The sequence below is a fragment of the Nilaparvata lugens genome, chromosome 8 (genome assembly GCF_014356525.2).
Source record: "Nilaparvata lugens isolate BPH chromosome 8, ASM1435652v1, whole genome shotgun sequence".
In the NCBI taxonomy this organism is placed as follows: Eukaryota; Metazoa; Arthropoda; class Insecta; order Hemiptera; family Delphacidae; genus Nilaparvata; species Nilaparvata lugens.
In genome coordinates, this window is record NC_052511.1 from 21,124,245 (window position 1) to 21,143,936 (window position 19,692).

The 19,692-nt window shown below is 32.4% G+C and overlaps 2 protein-coding genes across 17 annotated transcripts in view; one reads left to right on the plus strand and one right to left on the minus strand.

The window, feature by feature from the left end:
- Positions 1–24: 24 nt before the first annotated feature.
- On the minus strand, positions 25–19,357 carry LOC111048003 (synaptic vesicle glycoprotein 2A). Of its 4 annotated transcripts, none has more exons than XM_022333844.2 (12): positions 19,330–19,357; positions 12,097–12,150; positions 10,124–10,285; positions 7,999–8,161; positions 6,867–6,988; positions 6,118–6,362; positions 4,402–4,589; positions 3,296–3,425; positions 2,707–2,821; positions 2,217–2,374; positions 1,302–1,429; positions 25–411 (listed from the first exon to the last, which is right to left on the minus strand). In XM_022333844.2, exons 1-12 carry the CDS (start codon positions 19,340–19,342, stop codon positions 360–362), a joined length of 1,530 nt encoding a protein of 509 aa, XP_022189536.2. In that variant the 5' UTR covers positions 19,343–19,357; the 3' UTR covers positions 25–359. The 4 variants fall into 4 exon arrangements, with proteins under 4 accessions (XP_022189536.2, XP_039290164.1, XP_039290165.1 ...); XM_039434230.1 differs by lacking the exon at positions 19,330–19,357 and adding an exon at positions 17,227–17,470; XM_039434231.1 differs by lacking the exon at positions 19,330–19,357 and adding an exon at positions 15,177–15,526.
- LOC111047992 (synaptic vesicle glycoprotein 2A-like) overlaps positions 10,183–19,692 on the plus strand; it is a 50,088-nt gene continuing 40,578 nt past the window's right edge. For 2 of the 13 annotated variants that reach the window (XM_039434214.1, XM_039434220.1), the window contains exon 1: positions 10,183–10,308. The gene's annotated coding sequence lies outside the window, so the exon portion shown is untranslated. Of the gene's footprint in view, positions 10,309–18,793; positions 19,141–19,692 lie in introns of those variants that run through there. The other 11 variants (XM_039434215.1, XM_039434218.1, XM_039434224.1 and 8 more) reach the window with 10 other exon arrangements.

Here is a 19,692-nt window from a genome sequence, read left to right on the forward strand (position 1 = left end):
TTGAAATATAGATTTATCAAACAATTAAGTCTTGAATTTTTGTAGTATTTATTATATTAAACATTACAATTCAAATAAAATCATTTCCACGTATGCTTCTTTATAAACCAACTTCCCTATAAAGTCTGGAACCTCAATCTTGGAAATCGTATTTGATGAGAGAATCTAATAAATGTTGTGAGTAACGACTGCCGACATCCTTTTCTTAGAATAAATAGTTCCAAGATGTTCAAGCGCCACCTTGAATTGAAATTTGGCTGTTATAAACCGGCTGAATAATATACAACCTCAAAAAATAATTCTATTTCTTGTTAAGTTTACACTTCTTATTTCATGATGAATTTACTTGTTGACTGGCACTATTGACTCTCTGCTTCGATGGTAGGAGTGGAATGATAGCGAGGGCACAACCTACAAAATAGAAACGTAAATTATATGCCGGTATATTCTTTATTAAATGAAGTTGAATGTTGAGTAATGGTTTTTATGTAAAATTACTTTAATAATTGAAATCTTAATTACTTCAAAATGTTCTACAGATGTGGAGAGATGGTTATCAAACACCTACCCAGATCAGGGATTACGTATTGGCATTTATGCCTAAAGAGATCCATAAAAAACATATATACGGTACGGTTTGTGGAATCTGATAACATTTTGAAATGAATCATTCCAATCAAAAATTGCAATCGGAAGCTCCCAGAAATTTTGGGCTTTTGCTTAACATACCGTGAGTAGCCTAGTTACCAAACTTTAGAAATACTAATTCCCTTGTTAATCTTTCTATAAAGCTGAGTCATAGAGTTTTAAAACTGTTAATGTTATCTCCTTTCTCCTTTGTCCATGCCATTTCTCAAATACGCTATTTCACATGATCCTGAGATCTCGAATCTCAATAAATGTAAGCAGCAAGGAGCAAGATGTGAATCTTTAGTAGGTGAATTGACATGTTTTGTTACTATTGTATGAACCCATGAAATAGGCTACAAATAATATGAACTCATGTCCAGGAAACGTTTAATTTTTTCTAAAATTACTAAACGAAAACCCAAGGTTGAATGCTTTAAACCACCCCGAAGACTTCTGCGAATGCAAATATTGACAACAGTATAATAAATATTGACAATATTTGAATAAATGCTATTTCTGTCCACAAATAAATAAATCAATTTCCATCTGTTTTCTAAAATATTTACATTTTTCAAATTATTAAAATATAATTAATAAGATAATCGAAATTCACTTACAAAATCGAAATGTTACTATACCAACAGTGAATAGAATAATCGAAGTACACTTACAAAATGTGATTGTACCGACAATGATGAAAGGCGCCCAGCAACTCATTGATAGTACGGAGGTAAATGCCAAACTCCCCAGGAGCACACCCAATCTGCCAAACATCATTGTCATACTCACAGCCATTGTCCTGCAAATTTACATAATAATTAGAAATGAAAATTGGAAATGTTTGGTGAAAATCTTTCAAAGTATCTGATTTATGATTTTTCATTCCTTGATCAAGATTTTTTGTAGTGTAATTTGTCAATGTTCATCGTGTCAATTGTTTATTTCGATTTTTAAATGAAAGCACATATTTTTTCTGAAACTATCTTCATTATGTAGAGACCATTCTCATGAGAGAACATTCTTGAACATTCAAATGTTCAAATCTGCACTTCACTTCCTGGTTGATTGACAAAGGGGGCCCAGCCCCCGAAAATTCTCGTTTAAATGTAAGTTTTTAAGTGTTTCCAATCTTTTTATATCTTGTGTCTCCTGTTTTAATTTATATTACAAACTCTAAAGTGTCTTCTGTTATGTGCTACAATTGATAGGCTATATATATATATATATATATATATATATATATATATTATATATATATATATGTTCATTATATGCCTGTCAATATGCATGCATTCACATTAAGTATAATCTATTTGAATGAATGATTCTTCTACTATCTAGGCTATTTATAGCAACCAGGTATGAGTATTTTCATTTGAAGGAAATATTTTCTCAATTTTCATATCAAATTTGATGAAAAGTACTTATGGTGTGATCTGCAATCTCATAAGTATGAGTATTTTTGAGTCAATGGAATGAATTGCATTCTTCATTTGAGAAAAAAACTATATCTAGATGTTGAAATAATTCTATTTCTAAAGAATATTTTTCTCATAACAGTATAAATTCGAGAAGAGTATATGTACCTGAGATGGGTTGGGAAAAATTGTACAACAACCCCCAGTATGGCAACAGTATTGGCTTGTAATACTGATATATAAATGGCGCAGCAGTGTACTGCCCATGTGGAGGTACACCACGAAAAATATCCAGCCACTCAGAGAAGCTGTCACAAACGTGAAAACTGCAACACATTTAATGAAATTTAGATTAAATGAATCATTACAACATGAAAAAGCTATAATAATTCAACATCTAATGCGATTTCAGGTAGTGTTTGTGAGAAAATGAATGTTTCAAACTATATTTCATGATTTTTTCAGTAACATAAGCATGATTGATTGAATCATCAAACAAAATAGATAGATAATTAATTTTATTATTTTATATTGTAGATTGGGTCTGCGTCAAATTCAATGCTACAAGCATTTTCATTCACTTACAGTCTTTCTAAAATTAAATTTTTACTAAAATTTCATATTGTAGATGAATTTCGTACTCAAATTTTGGACTTACGTAGGAATTGCTCTTTTCCTATTACACTAATTAAGTAGCTGCCACCTATAAAGCATATTGTTGTTATGAATGCCACATATATTAGTTTTGTGTAAACATTGGGATCAACTGTTATCTGGAAAATATAAGAAAATTATCAATTGTTAAATAATTCATGTTATTTATTTGATTGATTTCTCAGTTATATATGTGTTTTAAGAAATAACTTCTAAAACAAACTTTTGAGTACATATTCCACAAGAATAATGCTGAGAGACTTTCTGAGATAGTAAGGAAACAATAATTTGTTCAAATAGGTGGTTCGGAACCCACCGGAAGCTGTAGGCTCACGTATTTCTCATCATCATCAGTCTCAATACCCACGCACAAGCCTAGAGCTCATGTGGGCATCATCCTTAGCAAAAACCGAAATAAATAAGTTTGTATATGAAAAATGAATGAATAATAAATAATGTTGATCAAATATTGTATGCTATAATAATTAAATTAACATTGTTAGTATACGACTGTAGCAACTTTAATCAAACATTCAAGGTAGAAAATCTTATATCAAAATCAAAGTAGATACGTAATACTTGAGCCTTCTTACCTCATCACAATTAGTAACTTTCCTTGTTATGTTCAATAGTACGATCTCACAGACCATTTTACTGGTTACGTTTGGGATCTGTTCAATTTTGAAAAAGAATTCTGGCATCCATAAACGTACTGTATTCATTCTGAAAAATGAAGAAACAAATCTATCACCATTAGATTAGTTTAGAGAATGTACTTTCTGAGCAATATATTTGACATGTTTTTTATTATTTGAGTATATTCCTGTTACAATAGTAGTATACATATCTGATTTGTATAACACTGTGCGTATCAAAAAATTCACAAAACAGAATTTAGTAAAATTACCGTAACTTGAAGCCATTAGACTCTAATCTATAACAATTTCATTTTTTATTTTTCATTCCTTTTGTTTACAGGATGACTTAAGATCACGCAATATAATTTGAAATTTGCTATTCATGAGTGGTCCCATGATTTAAAAAATAACTGGTTTTTCATAAATCAACATTTTTAAAGCCATTGCTATTTGAAACAAAGATCAAAATTGAAAAATGAATGTGGTGATGTGGAAGTTGACATTGCTGCTTACATCTTTGAAGTGAGTACTGCTAACTCTTAACTGCTGCTTATTCTTCAACTAGTCACATTATCAATGCTGTTTTTTTATCAAAAGTCATTTTTCAAATTGTAGGGTTCCTTGACCTCAATGAAACAGAATTTTGTGAAAAGAATCATAGCTAATATTCTAAAATTCAAAATGTTTTATCTTTCATCAAAAAATATGTATTTATTCAAGTTTAATCTTTGAGCTTTCATTTTGCTCTCATATATTTTTTGATCAATGTGTAGTTTTTCAATTTCAAAATGCATTTTTGGCCTTGACATTGTTGACCAAATGATTCTGGTTCATAATCAATTAAAAAAAATGGTTTAGAATTTTAAGAAACTATAATTATTGTGATCAATTATTGCTTTTCAAGAAATTCATTTTATTTTTACCAGTACTGATTTCTTTATGAACGATCATAATAATTGAGAAGTTGTTAGAATTTCTCATTGAGATTAGAAGCTTTTCTAACATACACTAATAAAAGTTTGAATTTTGAAATGTGTGATATTTATGACATTAATACTCACGATAGTAAAGCTGCGAATTGGACACTAAAAACATGAACTGCATTATTGAGATGAGGCTTCTTGAATAAGGCAGTAATTTGTTGCCAGAAACTGCTAATTACAAATAGAGCCTTATTAGAAATTTGTCGTCTTCTCTCAGCTTGTTCAGCAATCACTGATTTCCTTCTCTCATCTCGTAACTTCTTTATCTGAAATCAAAATTAGTTGTTAATTCATAATATGTTGGACAATTTATAGTTTATTGTGTTTTACTTTCCTTGCCCTATTACCATAGGTAAGGAAAGTATTGCTTTCCAAAAAAATTTAAGGTACCCTAATTTCATGTTTTCTATACGTTTCATTACTTTCCTTGCCCTATTACCATAGGTAAGGAAAGTATTGCTTTCCAAAAAAAGTGCGTGCGTGCGCGCGCGCGCGCGCGCGCGCGTGTGTGTGTGTGTGTGTGTGTGTGTGTGTGTGAACTCGATAGCTCCATTCCCAATTAACCAATTGACTTGAAATTTTAAACTTAAGGTCCTTATACCATGAGGATCCGACAATAAGAAATTCAATAAAATTCAATTCAAAATGGCGGATAATGGCTAAAAAACCATATTTTTCACGGTTTTCTCAAAAACGGCTCTAACGGTTTTCTTCAAATTTATACCCTAGATAGCTATTTATAAGCCCTATCAACTGACATGAGTCTCATTTCTGGGAAAATTGCAGGAGCTCCGTAATATTCCTGAGAAGAATGAATTTTGTTAAATTTCTATCACGATTTTCTCAAAAATGACTTGACCGATTTTTTTCAAATTCATACCCTGTATAGTTATTTATCAGTTCTATTAACTGGCATGAGTCTCCTCCCTGGGAAACTAACAGGGGGTCCACCCCATCCCTGAGAAATTTACTTTGTAACCTCCTTCTCGTGCGTGAGGTAGGTAGGTAGAGCAGTTTATTTAAAAGAACACATGTCGATATTCTATTTGTAGAACAGCTGTTTTGACAACTTTTAAAAAATCCTCAAAATTCAAACAAAGGAAAATTTACTCTGAAAACAATAACAATAGTATAATCATAGTTTTAATTATTTAGCCGCCAATCGGCATAATGTTATTCCACTAAATTATCCTCGTTTAAGAATGAGGCTTATAGATCAATGAGCAAGGAAAGTTGTGTGAGTGTACCACACCAGATTTTTTTGGATTTTATTGAAGGAACTTTGCTGTCCAGTTTTTCTTTAAGACTTTTCAGAAAGGGTTTTAGGAAGGAACATTGAAGATATTTTTTAAAATTACATCTGGAAACTAAGCTTTCCTTTTCTTCAACAGTTCCCACAAAGATCAAGTTCTAGAGGTTCTATTTTTCATAGGTCTAAACATAATGAAGCGGTGAAGGTAGTGGAAAAAGTAGCTGAGAGTGTTGTAAAGTAATGCATTGTATTCAAATGTGTCAGCACACGGTGAAGCGGCGAAGGTGGGGCAGAAGCATAGAATAACCAATTTACCAAAACTCTCTAGTGAAGAAGAGCGGATACATTATTTAGATACTAGTGTAGCAGAGAAGGTAGTTGAAAGTGTTGAAAATAATGAATGTCTCCGCTTCTCTCTACCCTCTTCCAAATAGTATCGATAGGTTGGTACTCTATGCTTCTACCCTACCTTCGCCGCTCCACTATATTTTGATCCTTAAGATAATAACCTCGACTCGGGTTATAACAGAGTTGCAACTGACCGGATAGGTGTGAGCTGGCTTGCCAGTGTTGATGGCATAGATAGTTCTGAAGACGCGCAGTGCTTCGTCGCGACGCCCCTGTGCCATCAGGAATTTGGGGCTCTCGACGCAGAACGCTGTCAGCACGGCCGCCATGATGGAAGGCAATGTTGAGATTAGGATGAAAATGCGCCATGAGTTCACCCTAATGGCGCCGTTGAAGAAATCGTAGTGCATTTTCTTGGGGATCAGGTACCAGGCCATAACTGAAAGCAGTCACATATTTCCCATTTTATCAATTAAAAATTATTTATATTTATCAAAAATGTAGTCGTTTATCATGAATTTTTCTGTTTTATGTGGGTGAATATTTTGTGTTTTTTTTTAAAAATTGTACCATACATATACGAATGTTTTCACTTTACGAACGATATGCAGTCAACTATTATTGTGTGTATTTAATTAAGAGTTTTTAAAAATTCTGTCTTTTCTATTCCTTCTTATTGGTGATGTTTGAATTTTCAATAAAGCTTTTTAAATTTTTTGATAAAGAAATTTTTGTCAGGCTACTGATTTCTGAATCATACTATTTTTTCTTACTTCTTCACTTGACTACTGATAAATAATCTCCATTGTTACCTAATCTATGCATGATTCCAATTTACTTTTGTAAGTTATCAAAATTTTATAATTTTTGAATATGCTTGACTTTATTGATATAGTTTTGCTCATCATTAAATATGTGTTCTTTTTCCAGATGGCTTACTCACTGGGTTGTATGATGCCTCCAATTGAAGTGAATATTCCAGTACTCATGATTACACTGTCTCTGTACTTCCCGGTGAACAGTTCGGATAGATAAGCTACAAATATGGAGTAAGGACCACAAATCCTGAAAAAGTAAGTAGAATTTTAATTGTGAATATTGTATAATAATTATAGTTTGGCTAGAATAGAGTTTTCCGAGTACATCTTATCACTGGGTTTCCTTACTTGAAAAACTATAATTTTTAAGTGAAACTGCTGTCAATAAAACTCTTAAAAATTCATTTAGTTATTTTATTTTTACAAAAAAATAATACTGATTGGGAAAGAAAAAAACTAACTTGCACTATTGAAGGGGAGTGCGGTAGAGAGGACTTGAAAGTCATAACTCTGCCAAATAAGGATTTTTTTTCATTTCATTACTATTTCTCTCCCAAATTTAGATAACAAAAAAAGTCCGAAATAGTATGATTTCACTTTTCTAAAATTACTTTCGGTTCTTATAAAAATTTACTTGTATGTTTTAAGGATGCCGATTTTCCATAGAATGTTTTATGTAGCGCATAACGAGATGGTCCTTGACTGCCATTTGAAAGAATTAAAATCACTGACCATCTCGTTATGCGTTTTATCTATAGCTGACAGCTCACTATCTTCTACAGTAACTGTAGAACCAAACTAGGCGTTACTTGAGAGAAAAAATGCTATTTTTTCTCGCTGTTTTCAGTTTTTTTCGGTATTTAGGTACTTCAATTTTGATCATGCACTCTCCAACAAAGTGACAAAAATGTAGCACGGAAGGAAGTGTAATAATCTGTAGGTTGCACTCATTATCATTCTAGTATCTATCAATCTATCTTAACTTACTATATATATATATTATTATTTTTCTTCTTACTATCTTACTCTTTTTCATCTTATTACGAACTGCTTCTAGGAACTCTCCCCAATCACAGACTTATTCCACTGTCTTCTTGGGGGATTCCACTTTTCAATTTTGTTACAATGTGAAAAAATGATGTTATTCACCTTAATAATTTTATTGTAACTTGAAGTGTTTTTGTAAAGTAGGTATTGAGTAGTAATAGGTATTGAGAAATTATGTGGAAATGAATTGAGTTGAATTGAATTACTCACGCAACCCCGCTGAGGAACTTGAAGATGAGGATGGTGCAGAAAGTCTGTGAGGTGCCAGAAATGAGGCCGAACACGGCGTCAATGGAATAGCCGATGGTCAGCAGTCGCTGTCTTCCAAACGTATCCGAGAGAAAACCCCACAGAAATGCGCTCGAAATCATACCTAACAACACAGCACAGCACTCTATTAGCAAAAATGAACAATTACTTAACATAAAAAGCTATTATTTTACATAATAATTGATTATTTTCAAGTATCCTCATGAGGCTGCACCACATTTATAAAATTAAAAATTTGAAGAAAAATGTGCAATTATCCACAATATTATCATCTCGGTAACAAACATTTTAGGACCCATATTTAATGAAACTTTAATTGTCAATTTTAATGTCAGGAAATCACTCTCGAGGTTTTGTCGGTCTATTCATTAATCTCTATCATTATACTGTGATAGCCGAATTTCGTTATAACGGTAGGATTTGTGTAAATTGGTGAACCTCAGCTAGAAATGGGTAAAGCAAAAGCATATTGGAAGGGATCCATCGCAGATCCATGACTCATCCGAGATCACCCCCTGTTTACCTTTAGAAACACTCTGTATAGTTGGTTCAGTTACGAGAAAAAGGTTGAAATAGCAGCAGTACAAGGGCCAAGCCACATGAAGCATTTTTTCAGAGTCAGCAGGGCAGGAAGATCCCCGATTGGCTGATTCCTGAAAAACGCTTCATGTCGCATGGCCCTTAGGGGGAAGGGAGTAATGCTCTCTGTTCTGCACTAGCTGCAGGACAGCCCTCCTGAGGTCCTTCTCATTAGCTGACCATTTATTTATTTTGACTGAACCCTCTACCTGAGATTCAATGTCATTGAATGTTAGGACGGCATTGTTGACATTTTTCCTTTTCCACCGCCTTCTATAGTAGATATCTGGGATTCATTTTATCCCTGTATGTCTGATTCGTGTTGATTAATGATCAATCAATACCGTATAATCTCAAATATATTATATCTTTTAATGAAATTATAAATTATCGTGATTTTATGAATAGTTTTCACAATAATTGTGATAAAATATTCTGATAGTTCGTCATGATTGCTCACAAATAATATGGCAATGATGCGGCGTTGGAAAAGGATATCGAACTGTCTGGTTTGTCTAATGTCAGACAAGGATAGCAAACCAATGTTAATCAGATGCTGAGCTAACTTCATAACATAAATATAACTAAAGCTACTATTTGGACTGTTGTACTAATTAGAACTGTTAAGGAATCGCCACACCAAGCTCGCCAGTACCGCCGAGGTAGTACCGCTGGTGGTAGTTTTCTCAGTTGAGCACGCCACACCGAAAAACGTCCGCTAGCGGTAGTCTCCGAGTAGTGAGTCTAGTAGTGGGTGGTGAGACGTACTAGTTGCGTTGTGTTGCAAGGAGAGGTGCGCATGCGCTACCTCTTCGAATCGCCTGCCATGTATTCAGGTTGAGCGCGCCACACTGAGCTCGCTTTGTCCGCCGTACTACCTCTCAGCGAACTTTTGTTGAATCGCCTAGCAGGCGGTCGTAGGTGGTAGTGCGCCGTACTACCGCCGCGGTAGCGAGCTCGGTGTGGCGCGATCAACCTGAATACATGGCTAGCGATTTTTAAAACTTCGCTACCGCCGCGGTAGCGAGCTTGGTGTGGCGTGCCCTTTACTGTTTTGGGCTTGAGTCTGTGCTACTTTTCTGCAAGCTGTGTGATTCTAAGGCTGGCCACTAACGGTAGGACATGCATGATACACATGTCGTCAGCTTCGATCAAAATTTTTGGGTTTCCGATTTTTTTCTGTTTTCTTCGCTGCTCTGTTTCAGGTTAAATCATTCTTCTACCTACCATTATAATTTTTAATAATTTACATTGGTTTGTTCATTGTTATTGGTTCTTTATTTTATGTTGGAAGTCTTTCGCTGATGACAAAACTCACATGATGAACATACATGTTGTACATGTTTATCATGTGCATGTTAAATGTGCATCCACCATGCGTTGTAGGACATGCATGTCCTACCTTTAGTGGACAGCCTACTGAATAAATAAATATAGTGTTGCAGATAGCAAAGTAGGAGAGGTGTCGTGGTGTTGTGGCGTTGACCTGCAAAGATGGCACCGTTTAAACAGCCTTTGTCGAAATCGGTTAGCTGCAGTTCGCAGGCGGCGGAGGGCAACGCCAATGACATGGAGGTCGTGTCGAACGTGTTTGAGCATGTCGCCGGGAACGCAATCAGCAGCAGGAAGTAGTTGAACTTGCCATAGCCTGCAAAACAGCACACGAAAACCGTAAGTTGTTTCAACCAATTCATAATCCTTGTCCTGTATAAAAGACTGAACCAATGGGGTTTACCTTCAAAAACAATATTCTTATCAATTTAAGGAAAAATAGAATAGCTTATTAGTCTTTAACTAGGTGCTATGAAAATCATGAGAGAAAATAAATTAATGAATTCTTGGTCTTGTAGAGAATTTCTCAACCTTCAATCAACTACACAATATTAATGTAGGTACTATATTAGATGTAACTAGGTGCTATGAAAATCATGAGAGAAAATAAATTAATGAATTCTTGGTCTTGTAGAGAATTTCTCAACCTTCAATCAACTACACAATATTAATGTAGGTACTATATTAGAATAAATTTGAGACAATAACGAGATGGCTCAAGCAGCCTGCAGACAGGGACAATAGTAGCGTTTGATGAATCATCAATGGTATCTGATAATTCACAGGAGTCATTTTTCAATCCAAGATATTCTGCTAGTACGGAGTGTCCCTCAGAAGGTGTAACAGCCGGAGACCATAATATGAATAATATATTAATATTCTACATGAATTTTGCAACAAAAAATGTCCACTAAAGTTTACTTTTATCGACCTTAGTTTTCAAGATACATAATTTTCTCGATATTTTTTAAAAACGTCTATAACTAGAGAACTATCAGCCAAAATCTGATTCTAAGGATATGGTTGGAAAGAGGAAGGAATTAAAAAAAAAATTGCTGGTCATTTTTTGTTTCAAATTCCATGTAGAATCTATGCTATGGTCTCCGGCTGTTACACCTTTCGTGGGACACTCTGTATAAAATAAGAGCTTGAAAACCCACTTTTCTACCATAGCTTTTGACACTCCCGAGATGTTAAATCTTGAAAGATTTAAGGTGATAATATTATAAAATCAAAAACGATTTGAAATAGACCAGAGAAATTCGTATCATCAACTCCAATCGGCCAACTCCAATTTCAGTCAATATATTAGATTCAGGTATCATGATTAGATTTATTATGAAAACTTTAATCTCTGAACAAGAGGGAAAATTTGCAAGTAATTTCAAGTCGTAGTGGAATACTAGTACGGGAGCATGAATTATTAAAGAATCAGATACGATACATATTCTCATTTATTAGGAAATGGTGGCTATAGTGAGGCCCACGTCTTATAATGGCAGTGGAGGAAGATAGGAGAAAAACGTTGCCGATCCTCTGTCTTATCAATGCCTTCTATAGACGGTTGGTGATACAGGTTTATTGATGTAATATCAACTGTTCGTGTTCATTCTAGTTTAAAATAATCAATTTTTTTTTTAAGCAAGAAATTTTATTTTTCAATAATTTCATGATAAATTTTTATAATTAAGATGCAATATTTTGTTAATTATTAATTCTACATTGTTAAAAGACAATCTTGAAACAGAGCAAAGCGAGAAAGAGATAGCGCTATCCGCTTTGTTGAATGATAGACAAGGATAGCAATAACATTGCTAATCAAACACTGCCATTATAACGTGGACCTCTAACGTATAGAAGCTATGAAACTCACTCTATTAATAATAACCTAACAGAAATCTTATTTCATTTTGATCTACTCTATTCAGTCATTCATGTATTTTGAAATGCAATAATAAATTCAAAGTTGAATTTTTATTATTACGTTACTAATAAAAAGCAAATATCTCGCCATTACCATATGCCACATTGTAAGCCGTATGCTGATAGATACAATATAACAAATATTTCTTTAGATTATTAATAATATAAAACTAAGCATTTTAATAAATAGGAGTTATTGTTTACCTGTATGAGATATAGCCGTTTCGAAATCCACTGACTGCTGACTCAAGTCTTTGCCTACAAAAACAGATGAAAACCTATTATTTTTAACGGGGAAATTGAGAATTAGATGTTTTTAGACTTGATAATTAATTCTCAGCACTCGACACAGCATCTACTGACTCATTGTTAATGCATAACGCAAAACAAAAGTATAAAGAAGACGAAGCTTTGAAAAATTTCAGTACTGATATACTGATTGAAGCCACCTGCGCAAATCGACTTTGTTTAATCAAAACAATTCGATGGTTATTGCTCTTATCGAATTTTAGTTTGTTCTATTGTGTATTTACTTGGTTCATCAAACTATATATCTCATCTTTTCTATCTTATTTTGCCCTATATTTTCTCTGTCTATTCACAATAACTCCCCATAACCCTTATTGTGTTTCTCCCAGTTTTTGGTGTTTTTTTTAAATACTTTTACAGACAAAATGCTCTTCAAAACATGTACGATGCTATTTTTATGAATGTATATGTTAATAGTTTATAACCATTAAATCAATCATGAAAAATCTTGATTTGAATAGAATTGTTGAACTTCAATATATTTTTACTATTTTGAGTGTGCTGAACTTAATTCAGTGGTGTAACTTACACCACGCTTGGGGAGGGGGGGCTACTGTTAGGGGGCCTGTTGATAATATACTATTTTTGTCTTGGGCCCCGAATGATAATAATTCAAAAAAATTAAAAACTGAAGTAATAATGCACTTGAAATTTAATAAATTGACTAACAAACTTTTATTTTAAACTTATGGTTCAAAAGTTATCTTCTTTGTCTAAGTAAGTAACTTAAACAAAAAGCTTCAAAAAAATATACAGCTAGTCTTGAACGTATTTTATTAAATTTCAAGTGTATTAATGATTGAGAAATTGATGGAATAAAAAATAGAAAAATTACGACACAAATTGTAACGAAATACATCAATAGATGGAGGAATGATAATTTGTTATAATAACAAAAAATGAATATTGGAAGGAAGAGAAGAAATCGACTTGTTGATTCTAGTTGCGACTAACAACTAAATGCCTCTAATAGTATGCCTTTATTATTGAAACATTCAACATGTCATTTGCAGATAATTGAATGGATACAGTTAGATCCTATATTAGTTTTTGTTCAAACACTGTTCTCTATTCAAACGATTTTCATGTGTTTGGCTATTGGAGTACCTCGTTAATGACTTCATTTCTAAAACATTTAAGAAAAATATTATATTTCCATTGATGGAATAGTTCAAACGTATTAGGTACTGTGCCGGTATCATAACAGTGGGGGGGGGGTAAATAAATTAATATCAAGATACTAGATTTGTTATCTAGTCTATTTCTGATAAAATTTGTTCAATGAGAATTGATATCGTAGAATTTTTTCATATTTAAAAAAACACAATTTAATTTTTGTCACATCCACGTCTATTAGCCTCGTACACAGGACTGCAGTTTCGTGTTGAAACCAAATATAATTTTTAAACATAACTGTGTTTTTTCAGTCTATTTCTGTTGTGCTAGGGTAGACTAACCCGAGTGAACAGAGAGTTTCAAGTTTTTTCGCAAACCTCATTCTCTGATTACGGTATCAAAAAATCTATATAAACTACATGGTAAAATGATTCATTCTTGCATCATTTACTCTTGATTGTATTGTGATGTTAGTTCTAACAAGTAAATTATTTCTCATTCATTTACCTTTTTAGACTAGGGGTTTGTATTCAACAAGGGGTTTCAGGGGTTTGTATTTACAAGAGATTATAAGAACTGTTAGGCTACCTAATTTAAAAATTGAAATTTCGAATTTTTCTTGCTAAAAAACTATGTACATGAATATGGAATATAAATCAATGATAAATATATTATGAATGATTAAATGTTTAGTAATATTAATGAGAGCAGAGAACTAGCACTAGATGATTGGCGGATGAAGGAGCCTACAAGCTTTTTTCAATTTAGTTAGTACGAGTATCTTATATACAAATACTCGTATATACTAATAGAACAGTATAGAAAATATAAATTTGAAATTCAATATAAATCCAATATTAGTCTACTAATGGTATTTTTTGTTATTCTGTTGAATTAGCGTTTTAGCCTATTTTAAAATATGATTTATGCTATGTTTTGACCAGTATGGTACGTATTATTTATACAGAGTGTTCTGAAAAAGGTGCTCATAAGTCAGGGCGTGTTTTCTCTCATCAAAAGAAAAAAAAAGTTCTAAAATGCTTGGTTACCAAGTTATACAAGGTGAAAGATTTTGTCTTAATTTCAGTTCCCCTGCTGAAACGAAGCCCAACGGGTATTTGTTTGCTGTTAATTAAGGAGTACAATTTAGCGTACTTTATGTAAAATAAACTGAGAAATTGAATAAACTTGTTTCCAGACCTATAGCTACAGTAATTTTTAAGATATGTGACGAAATACTCGAAACTTGATCCCGAAAAACAAGTTCCTTTAAGGTTTGAAGCAGACTTACTATGTTAAATGTACAATAAACACAACATATTTTTTACAGAACTTGTAGAAAATGTAATTTTGAAGAGAAAGATGTAGAATAACTTTATAATAGAACTTGTACGTCTTAATTAACAGCCAACTAATACCTGTAGGGCTTTGTTTCGACAGGGGAACTGAAATTCAAACGAAATCTTCCACTCTGTATAATTTGGTAACAGCATTTTTGGACCTATGTTAATTGGAACTTTTTTTCTTTTGATGAGAAAAATCACGCCCTGACTTATAAGCACCTTTTTTCATAACACTCTGTATAAGGTATTGATTAATAAATATTATTTATATTATGATCAATATGCATTATTTATGTATTGATTGATAGGCCTACGTATTATTAATGTGTTAGCCTATACTAAATTGAGTTTTGATAGCATGTTTAATATGATACAAGTAGAAATTATGAATGTATAGTACATGTAGTAATGTTTATATTAAATTAAAAATATGTGGAGCCTTTTTAATTTAAAAAAGTGATGATGCTACATGTATCTCATTATCTACAAATATGGCAATTAGTCATAATTACCTACATTATTAGATTGTGCCGCTGAATGTGAGCTTCCTGCACGTAACTCTTGAGAAATTACAGCTTCGTCAATCATGCTGCTAATTTCAATATTTCGAACAGCAAAATTTCCAAAATAACCTATAGACTACCTACAACAGTTTTCTTGTTTCTTCAGAATCACTCGACTGATTTGCAACATATTTTCGCGGTTCAAGTGGTCTTAAGGACTTATTTGTTGAAACGTTTTTGATTTTTGTTATTAATAATTTATAATTTTATAACTAGAAGTCGACAAACTGCAAAATGTTCTGGAGATTTTGTTTAGGGGTTTTAAGTATTTTGATATTGATGAATTTAAAAATATTATTGGGAAGTTTACAGCTGATTCTTTTGTAATAGTTTTTAACATTGGATCTTTTCTCTATTAAGCCTAGAATGCAGAGTCCCCATGATCCATTGCTTAATCTTGGAGTATCAACGATGTTCCTCAAACCTTGTTCTCTTGGTGAATCACATCCACATTGCCCTTGCTAGCACAGCCCAGAGCTGTATTCCATACATCCATAAATATGTTTCAGGATCTGCTTGTATATGAGAATCTTGTTGTGTGTAGAAAGAACAGAGTTTCGGCCTATCAACAAGTAGATTCCTCTATACGGTACCTTATTTCTAATTCTTCCCTTTTTCCTTTCTGTGTGCTTTCCAACGCAACCATGTATTCATAGTTATGCCTAGGTATTTTTCATTGTTTGCAAATGGAACAAGTTTCCCATTAATGGAAAGGGGAATTTCATCACTTGATGACCCCTTGATGATAGAAAATTAAATTTGCTCTCTAATTGTGGACCAGGATTCTCTCTTTCACGAGGATTAAATTGAATTACAAATAAATAATTTCAAATTGAAATTAGTTACATAAGTTAAAAGAAGCGGAAGATTTTAAGATATTCATTCTCTTCCCAGAGTTCAAGCTTTTTTCAATTTAGTTAGTACGAGTATCTTATATACAAATACTCGTATATACTAATAGAACAGTATAGAAAATATAAATTTGAAATTCAATATAAATCCAATATTAGTCTACTATTGGTATTTTTTGTTATTCTGTTGAATTAGCGTTCTAGCCTATTTTAAAATATGATTTATGCTATATTTTGACCAGTATGGTACGTATTATTTATACAGAGTGTTCTGAAAAAGGTGCTCATAAGTCAGGGCGTGTTTTCTCTCATCAAAAGAAAAAAAAAGTTCTAAAATGCTTGGTTACCAAGTTATACAAGGTGAAAGATTTTGTCTTAATTTCAGTTCCCCTGCTGAAACGAAGCCCAACGGGTATTTGTTTGCTGTTAATTAAGGAGTACAATTTAGCGTACTTTATGTAAAATAAACTGAGAAATTGAATAAACTTGTTTCCAGACCTATAGCTACAGTAATTTTAAGATATGTGACGAAATACTCGAAACTTGATCCCGAAAAACAAGTTCCTTTAAGGTTTGAAGCAGACTTACTATGTTAAATGTACAATAAACACAACATATTTTTTACAGAACTTGTAGAAAATGTAATTTTGAAGAGAAAGATGTAGAATAACTTTATAATAGAACTTGTACGTCTTAATTAACAGCCAACTAATACCTGTAGGGCTTTGTTTCGACAGGGGAACTGAAATTCAAACGAAATCTTCCACTCTGTATAATTTGGTAACAGCATTTTTGGACCTATGTTAATTGGAACTTTTTTTCTTTTGATGAGAAAAATCACGCCCTGACTTATAAGCACCTTTTTTCATAACACTCTGTATAAGGTATTGATTAATAAATATTATTTATATTATGATCAATATGCATTATTTATGTATTGATTGATAGGCCTACGTATTATTAATGTGTTAGCCTATACTAAATTGAGTTTTGATAGCATGTTTAATATGATACAAGTAGAAATTATGAATGTATAGTACATGTAGTAATGTTTATATTAAATTTAAAATATGTGGAGCCTTTTTAATTTAAAAAAGTGATGATGCTACATGTATCTCATTATCTACAAATATGGCAATTAGTCATAATTACCTACATTATTAGATTGTGCCGCTGAATGTGAGCTTCCTGCACGTAACTCTTGAGAAATTACAGCTTCGTCAATCATGCTGCTAATTTCAATATTTCGAACAGCAAAATTTCCAAAATAACCTATAGACTACCTACAACAGTTTTCTTGTTTCTTCAGAATCACTCGACTGATTTGCAACATATTTTCGCGGTTCAAGTGGTCTTAAGGACTTATTTGTTGAAACGTTTTTGATTTTTGTTATTAATAATTTATAATTTTATAACTAGAAGTCGACAAACTGCAAAATGTTCTGGAGATTTTGTTTAGGGGTTTTAAGTATTTTGATATTGATGAATTTAAAAATATTATTGGGAAGTTTACAGCTGATTCTTTTGTAATAGTTTTTAACATTGGATCTTTTCTCTATTAAGCCTAGAATGCAGAGTCCCCATGATCCATTGCTTAATCTTGGAGTATCAACGATGTTCCTCAAACCTTGTTCTCTTGGTGGATCACATCCACATTGCCCTTGCTAGCACAGCCCAGAGCTGTATTCCATACATCCATAAATATGTTTCAGGATCTGCTTGTATATGAGAATCTTGTTGTGTGAAGAAAGAACTGAGTTTCGGCCTATCAACAAGTAGATTCCTCTATACGGTACCTTATTTCTAATTCTTCCCTTTTTTCTTTCTGTGTGCTTTCCAACGCAAACATGCACTCATAGTTATGCCTAGGTATTTTTCCTTGTTTGCAAATGGAACAAGTTTCCCATTAATGGAAAGGGGAATTTCATCACTTGATGACCCCTTGATGATAGAAAATTAAATTTTCTCTCTAATTGTGGACCAGGATTCTCTCTCACACGAGGATTAAATTGAATTACAAATAAATAATTTCAAATTGAAATTAGTTACATAAGTTTAAAGAAGCGGAAGATTTTAAGATATTCATTCTCTTCCCAGAGTTCAAGCTATTTTTCAATTAAGCTGGGTGACAAATGGGGGCTCTGCTGTTCCAGGCTATGTACTAAGTGTAGGCCTACTAACATCTTGCAAGAATTCAGCTTTCGCAAATTTATTATGCATCAATGTCTTTATTGACTGGACTACATTGAAACAAATAGGCCTTACTGATTTTGCTTTCATTTTTTGTAATTTTAAAGTTTACAATGCTTTGTAATTTTTTCTCCATTCAGACCCACAATAATTTTCCAGAATTCATAATTAAATAATTAATGTTTTCTATGTTACTCAATTTCTTATAAAAGATTGAAATCAGTTTACACAATAATTTCTCAATTTAAAAAAATTATCTAATCTACTCGGATAAAAGTAGAATAAATAAATATTATTGAGTTATTTCGATTCGCATGATATCTGTAAACGGCATAAATTACTTACTATTTTAATACATTCCGTAATGCATACCTTTCTTAACTGAAATATAGTTTTCATTCTGAAGCAATGATAATAGATTTTTCTGCCTTCAACCGTAGTAATTTAAAATATTGGTTCTTATCAACTTAGGTACGGTAAAGCCTTTCCCATTGTTATGGCTCATAAATGTTTTCTGACTTAATTTGTTAGAATCAGTTTAGTCGTAAGAGTGTTCCTAAGTTGTTGTTTTGTTATATTGAATTTCATTTGCAAATTCCAAGTTGTTCTTACTTTGGATTGTAATGTTAATGAGAAATGTTAATGAGAAAATATTTTACAAATACAAAATACCGCTGGCTGTTGAATGTTTACAGTACGATTTACTATCATCGATTGATATTTTGATATTATCATTGATAGTTCTCAAATAATTTTGATAAATTTAATTTATCCCACTCTCCAATAAATCAGTTGAGAAATAGATAGAGGTGAACAGAAAATATATAGGAATTTATCATTCTGAGGAAGTGAGGATAACTCATCATATTGAAGAGGTATGTGTGGAAAATAAATGCTCGAATTGTTACTTAGATTATTACAGAGAGTCACTAGTATTTTTATTAAATTGTATATAAATAAAATATAAGTGATTCTTGATACTTAATTGAAAAATGTAGTACAGTAAGTTACACAAGCTACATAGATATATTATGAAGAACAAAATTCAAATAATTCCTTACTTACTTTTTGAGTCCATTTTTGAAATGGTATATAGGCCTACTTCATTCTCTTCTGATCCTTGTGTCTTTTTATTAATATTGTTCAGCATATTGATTTTCAAAGCAGAATTGTCGTCTCAAGATGAATATTCTTGCACAATACTCCCATTATCGTGATTCCGATCTGTGGAAATGGCTTATTCCAGCCATGAAATTTAGAAAAAATTACAAAAATATAAAGCTATCTTATGAATTTATGTGAGTATGCATGTAGTTTAATTTGAAGATATTGAAAATTAGAAACTTCGCTATGATGCTCACTATTCATTGGAGAATTTATTCTATTATTTCCGATAACGTGCTAAATAGTGAATTTAATTTTCAACCT

Bases quoted from the DNA above. Each gene is read 5' to 3' on its own strand.
- LOC111048003 (XM_039434230.1), bottom strand. From the start codon at position 17,302: ATGATTGACGAAGCTGTAATTTCTCAAGAGTTACGTGCAGGAAGCTCA. The intron at 6,363-6,866 runs GTGAGTAAGCCA...GACTGCTTTCAG, and splicing joins TGGAGGCATCATACAACCCA to TTATGGCCTGGTACCTGATC. The intron at 2,375-2,706 runs GTAAGTCCAAAA...AATGTGTTGCAG, and splicing joins AGGAAAAGAGCAATTCCTAC to TTTTCACGTTTGTGACAGCT.